Source organism: Saccostrea echinata, unplaced genomic scaffold (assembly GCF_033153115.1).
Source record: "Saccostrea echinata isolate AGI-Se365-2 ecotype Australia unplaced genomic scaffold, CSIRO_AGI_Sech_v1 ptg000047l, whole genome shotgun sequence".
Taxonomy (NCBI): Eukaryota; Metazoa; Mollusca; class Bivalvia; order Ostreida; family Ostreidae; genus Saccostrea; species Saccostrea echinata.
Window position 1 is genome coordinate 583,218 of NW_026889796.1, and position 6,826 is coordinate 590,043.

General features: G+C 32.6%; 1 protein-coding gene across 1 annotated transcript; it reads right to left on the reverse strand.

Annotated features, from left to right (window-relative positions):
- Positions 1–391: 391 nt before the first annotated feature.
- Positions 392–3,959, reverse strand: LOC133202853 (monocarboxylate transporter 12-like). The gene is made up of 5 exons (XM_061338726.1): positions 3,865–3,959; positions 3,468–3,611; positions 3,113–3,259; positions 1,401–2,345; positions 392–558 (listed from the first exon to the last, which is right to left on the reverse strand). Exons 1-5 carry the CDS (start codon positions 3,920–3,922, stop codon positions 392–394), a joined length of 1,461 nt encoding a protein of 486 aa, XP_061194710.1. The 5' UTR covers positions 3,923–3,959.
- Positions 3,960–6,826: the final 2,867 nt, after the last annotated feature.

Genomic DNA, 6,826 nt, shown 5'->3' on the forward strand with positions numbered 1-6,826 from the left:
AATCAGTTTGAATGATTCTTATGTCTATATCATTTGAGATAGGATTCAGTTTTCCCTCAACGCTAAAAATAAACTGTACAGTATCGTTGATATTTTGCAGATAATGTACAGTTTCTGTTCGTTTGCATAAGAAACGCCTACAAAAAGTGTTCTATATCGCAGTTATTGTACGGTTGACTTCAAAGGAAAACTCGCCGGATCATGTCACAACTTAGAATTAGCATATTCGTATCTGATAAAAATCTGAAGTTATCCTTTCAACTGTTGAAATAAGTGTGTTTTTGTTCAAAATAAAGAGTAATTATTCAGGATATACATTTTTTATTAAAAGACTGAATTGAAATGCTATATACATTCTCTCTCTCCCTCATCAACATCATCATCATCATCATTATGGTGTAACAACAACTTCTTGTTCTATGTTTTTAGAATCAGCTCTTCTTCTTTCTAACTTTCTACACAGAGGTTCCAAGAACAGTATTACTCCACTGATAATAAGAGTTGATCCCATGACATAGAAGGAAGCATAGAAAGATCCCGATGTGTCTCTTAGATATCCTGAAATAGATAACCGTATAATGTATCTTTTTGTATTAGCGATTGACTGGTCCACGCCAGGATGTAATATATATTTCGCAGTGAATAATAAAATTATGTACGTTTTAAAAAATAAAATACAAAATTGGACTAAAAAATAAAAAAGGGGGAGTCGTATCGGTATGACAGAAGAAAGTAGGTATAAAAACAGTTTATTTTTAAAAGTGTTGTTCACTTCTGCGATGCAAAATTTCAGAAATAAAGGATTTTTAAAAGATATTCACCTATATTATTACATACTTTGCATCAAACTTCTAGCCTCATCCCTGTCTCGAAGACAATGATTTGAATAATTTTGAATCTACACTACATAGGGATGTTTGTTTACATGTATAGGGTTGAGAATATGTAGTCTTGTATTTTTTGAAAGGAAAATCGTCAAATTTATCAATAAATTTCTATAAATCTTAGGGCACATTTTGTTACCAGATCTCTGCCCCAGGGGCCATGATTTTAAGAAGCTTTAACAATTTTTTTATCAATTCTGACTACATGCTTAAACTAAAAGATTTTGAATGACCCTTTCTTTTTATTATTTCTTGATTATCGCCCTTTCCTTAGAAAGAGACCTAGCTTTTCCTTTGAAAGAAAAATTGAATTTCCACCTCCTGAGGATACGTTTTTGCAAAATTCTTCCAAATTGGCCCAGTGGTTTGGAAAAAATGTGCAAAAGTTTCACACGTCACATTACAAACACCATTCGACGCATAGCGATATAGTATATAGCAATATGTTACCTGAAAGACTCAAGTAACCTTAAAATATTCATTCAACATTAACTTCTATCAAATGTCTAGATTTACCTAGTATTGGGTTGGAAATAGACAGTCCTAGTCCCTGCATTAACATATTTATCGCCATTGCACTGGAAAGATTTTCTACTCCTACAAATTCAGCAATTACAGCAGGAAATAAACCAAAATAAACAGTTCCAAAAAATCCAAATATTACGGATAGGATTGATATTGTCAAGAAGTCTGTATACAATGAAATGAACATACAAGATGCCCCGGTTATTATCAAAGAAACAGCCATCATGTGAGTTTTTGTCATGCAACTACGATGGATAAGAAAAGCTACAAAAATCTTAGAAAACAAGTTTGAAGCTCCTATCATGATCACCAGGAGAGTAATCTTACTATCTGCTATTTGAAGATCTTTAGCGTGTGGAGGTATAAAAATCACTATCTGAACACATCCGATTATTGCTAGAAAACATACGGGAATCCACATCCTGAATAGCAAATTTTGCAAAACTTGAAATTTTATCGATGCGTTGCATATAGTTTTTGTTTTATCAAGAAAAACTTTTTTTACAGTTGACATCCTTCCTTTGTAGCAATTTTCTTGGGTCAGTTTGAAATGCGAACAATTGTCTATTGTCGTATGATTTCCAACATTAGGTGTGTGGTTTCTACCACCTTCAATTTCATCGTGCGTTGTCCAAATGTTCTGGGACAAAATAAGTTCTTTTAAATTTACTGTAGTACATTTAATCCGCTCTTTATAGAATGCAATTGGCCTCATCAAAGCTCCTGCTACACAAAGATTTAGAAAGAGGCCTCCAATGACAACAAGTGCACCCTTAAGACCGTAGTTGTCCAGGAGAATCCTTATGACAGGTGGGAATATCAAACTTCCAAAGCTGGCTCCCATATTTCCTAACGTTGCCGCCAATCCTCTTTTCTTGTTGAAGTATCGGCCTAAAACTACCAGTGCTGGTCCATAGGAAAATCCATAAGATATACCTTAAAAATTTAATCAGTGTTTAGGAAGAGATAATGTCTATGATAAAAAAAAAAGTGAAATGGTAACTTTGCATATTTTTTGCTTTTGTGATTTAAACCTAACATGGCCATGGCTAATGCATGTTTAAAAAAGTGAATTTTCGAAAATCTTATTCAATCAGACAGGTACTTTGAGAATATAATGTGTTACACGAGAATATTAATTACTTAATATGTAAACTGTGTTCCGCTTATGCTTAAGCATCGTTTTGATATAGGATGTCTACTCCTCCTAGGCATTTATTGCCTTCTCTGATGTTTCCAGGGGTCCCTTTAGCCCTGTTCTAGATTCATATTCTTTACTGGATTTATAAGATTGGTCACTGTTATTATCTTCACATTTTATATATGAGACCATTGTTCTCAGATTTGACAGCATCGTCAGACTATTTGTTCTCTTGTTTTACCTTGCTACTATACCAAGTTGAGTTTGATGGAATAGGATTTTTCATCAGATTTTCAGTAGCAACATCGTACATAAAGATCCATGTAAAAAAAAAAATCAAAGCCAGTTAGTCTAGGCTTTGCTATAATTAAAATCATTATTTTTGTTCAAGTATAAACTTTCTCAATTACCAAAAACATTATAAAGTTCCTACTATAAAATCCGATTTTTACCCCATATCTCTTCTCTAAAAATTAAAACGAACGATATAATTGAGAAAATGCAAGTTTCTAAAAAATAAATCTTTTTAAAACCGAGTAATTTTAACCATATAGCTACATACCAAATATTAGACCATGGGATAGGATTAGATAGGACATGTCCTTTATTATGGCACTAATGACATATGCCGAGCAACCAAAGAGACCTCCAAGTATAATGTAAGTCCGATTAGATGCCAGACCACACCCAAAATTCATGGCAAAGAGAGCTGTAATAAGAAATATTGAGGTACATGTAAATCATATCAACCCGAGAAATTTATTAAGATTTTGCAGATAATGCTTGGGCGGTGAGCAAAATGGAAGGAAAAACATCTCCTTTGATAATATCTGGAAAATTGTTTATAATCATCTCATGATTAGTCTAATGATGAAAGAGAGTCAGTAAAAAGGAATTGCACTCTATATGAGACTTACAAGAGAAACTGAATATGACAGTCTGTACCGACAATGCCACGGCGATGGTGGAGGCGGACGCCTTATATTCACTCATAAACTCAGCAAAGAAAAGTCCAAAGGAGGAGGTACAGCCAATGACCAGGAACACGACAATGAAGTTTGCTTAAGAGAGTATGACAATATATCACATAAATACTATCTGCAGATCGCACCTGAACAAATTTTATGTAAATATTAATAAGCCTCTGCTGTTACAAAATCTTAAATCTCTGTAGCTTGTATTTTTTGATGTCCTTTTTAAACATTTTATTGGATACATTTGTTTAAAAAAATATTGCAATTCTTGTATACGTTCGTAGTGCAAGAGTTCTCTATATTTTCTATGATCTTAATGACTTTTATATATAGCACTTACCGACAAGAATCACCCATGCCCAGCCTCTATCTATCGGAACTCGTTTATCCTCCTCCATTTTTTCACTTTAATCTATTCCACACGATATATATTCTTTCAATTAATCTAAAGTATAAGTAGCTCAATAAGCAAGATTACTTTCTTAGAATTCATGAGGACATATGCCATATTATGTAATATAGAACAAAATGGTAGTGAAAATCCCATTTTAAAATATCAGTCAAAATACCACATCAGACCAAAGCATAGATCATTTCTGTGTTACTTGTATATGAATAGCCCTAGGACCTAATTCGGTTTCAAATAAAGACTCAACTTCTTTTGCCGGAAATATTATGACATATTCTACTAATTTATATTTTCAGAAATATCATGGCATTCTATCCTAATTACCATCAATATATTTTGGGGAAAAAAAAAGAAAAAAAGAGTAGCATGTCAAAATCTATTTATTGTTAAAAAAATCCTGTTGTCCTCAAGGTCCGGACTAACAATTTTACAGCAGACCTTTTTTTTTAATTAAACTTTTCAAAATTTTCAGGGCTAGCAAGTACCTTATCAGGCTTCACAAACTGCTACGTGCCAATCTTTTCACTTGACAGCGTATTATGAACAGTACTGTGGAATATCATGCCAAAAGTGCCCCCAACGCGAAAAAGTTTTCTGTCCAAGTATGTTATTATATTATCCATGATGTTTGATATTAATGAGTGATTTGGTGATACTTTACATTTGTTTCTAATTATCTGTGTTATAGCCAGTATTTTATAGTAAATATTTGAGTGTAATATTAATTAACATATTTCATTTCAGGTTTGAATTGGTGATGATACTAAGTAAATAAAATTACTATGATAGAATGATTTGAGTTCTTGTTATTAATAATAAGTATTTTTAAAAGAATTACATTTATTTATAGAATATGCTATCTATTTCTACAAACGACCTGGAACTGTATAACCTTATTATTTAAATTTTATGGTTCATTGCACCGCAGGTAGTTCGATTAGGTTACCTGGTTTTGGCGGTTTTTCACTTTCCCGGTGGTACAAGTTCGTGCTACAATATATTTGCCAGGCAGAGTCAGATTTACTTAAATTATTGTCTATTAAAATCTGCTAGGATTACAGATAATTATTTTTATAGTTTAATGTAGGTGTAATTTTATAAAGTATTTATTTACGTAAAGTCGTCGGTTTCATTATTTAGGAGTTTGAGACCTAGAGTCATTGTAATGTGTGCACACTGCTTTAGTTGATTAATTGTACTCAGATAAGTGCAGTATGAATTAAGTAATTATTATTTATTAAAGATTTCAAGAGTAATATATGAGATAGTCAATTTTCGTGTTCCTGAACAAATTTTAACCATATCGTAAAATTAAATAGACCATACGTTTTATATGCATTAGGATACTATCCATTAGGATAGTGTCCTAATGGCTGCATGTACAATATTAGACATGATTAGAATATATGGTAAATAACCATTACTCCTCATGTGAGGTAAGATGTGCGTATTTGTTTGTTTTGTTTTTATGTATGTCATGTGTATGTTCTGCATGTTTCATGTTGTGGACGTACTATCTTTTATGTGTGTTTTATTTGGATTTTGTTTCGTTTCATTTCATTTGTTGAGAAATCATACATCATTGATTATTTATTTTGTCAGAGATTATCTGTAATTATAATTTAGCTTTCTCAATTATAAAGTTAACTGACTTAGGGATAATTATAAACAGCAACAAGTAAATTGTAAAGTAATTATTTGATTAAAGTTCATCGTATATTTATTTCAGTTAACGTAAATTCTTTCTGCTATTTTCATTTTCTGTAAGATTATACATAGAAAATACGCAGTTTCTTTGAAGATAGTGTAATATTACTTCTGCCAGCTGTCAGAAAGTCGATCGGGAATCCTGAGCAAAATTAATCTATTACTAACCAAATCCATTTATAACCTTGCATTTGAAAAAAGATTATTTTATCAACAAAAATATTTTGTTTTAATGCTGTTTTGTCTTCCTAATTTATGATAATGATGGACCTGGTTTTCCTCCTTTCACTTCGATATCTGTGAACTGACTGATTTACTTGTTATGCAATAAATTGAGATATTTATCGTTTTATCAACATATTGTTACGAAAGAAGCTTGCAAATCCAATTTCAATGACAGTGCTTATATGTGATGGTTGATTTGAAGCCTTGAAATACAATAAAATCAGAAAGTTGACTATGTCAAGCTAAAGCTTAAGTGTCACCCGAACTGATCCCTTGGCTGGAATACTAGATAGCAGAGTAAGCAAGTATGCACGAAGTTAGCTCCGTTTTTCACAAGGTACCTGAGCCTTTTCTGAGAACATAAAAGTATAAAACATAGGTGTAGCACTAACAATATGTCGCACCGACTTCGTTCGGAGTGACATAATCATCTAAAAGTGAAAGAAGTTTCACATCAGAAACAAATGCTTATTTCATTTGCAGTATATTTACACATCAGAATTCCAAGACATTCATAAGAATAAGAATGTTTTCTGCAGGATTGCCTTTCGTGTAAACTGAATGCAAACTACATGAAACATGGAGATAAGGAACAGTTATCAATGAAAAGTCCATTGAAACAATACAAATTGGGAGCAGAGCAAACACGGACCTCTAAATACGTCAGAGGTGGGATCAGGTGCCATGGAGGAGTAAGCATCCCCTGTCTACCGGTCACACTCGCCATGTGCTCCTTGTCATGATCGGCAAATAATGGAAAAATCCTTAGGCAGTTCAGTGTAAATAATGGCCTAACAATGAGTATGAAAACGTCAGTCAGCACTCGACTTAATGATAGATTGTATTTGCTGAAAAGATCATTGTATCGACCATAGAATTTGCAAAATGATGACTTTAAAAAGACTGTTGGTATCTTTGTTCTATGTTTTAAAAATTGTTTGTACGTAGAGCATGCTCTTGC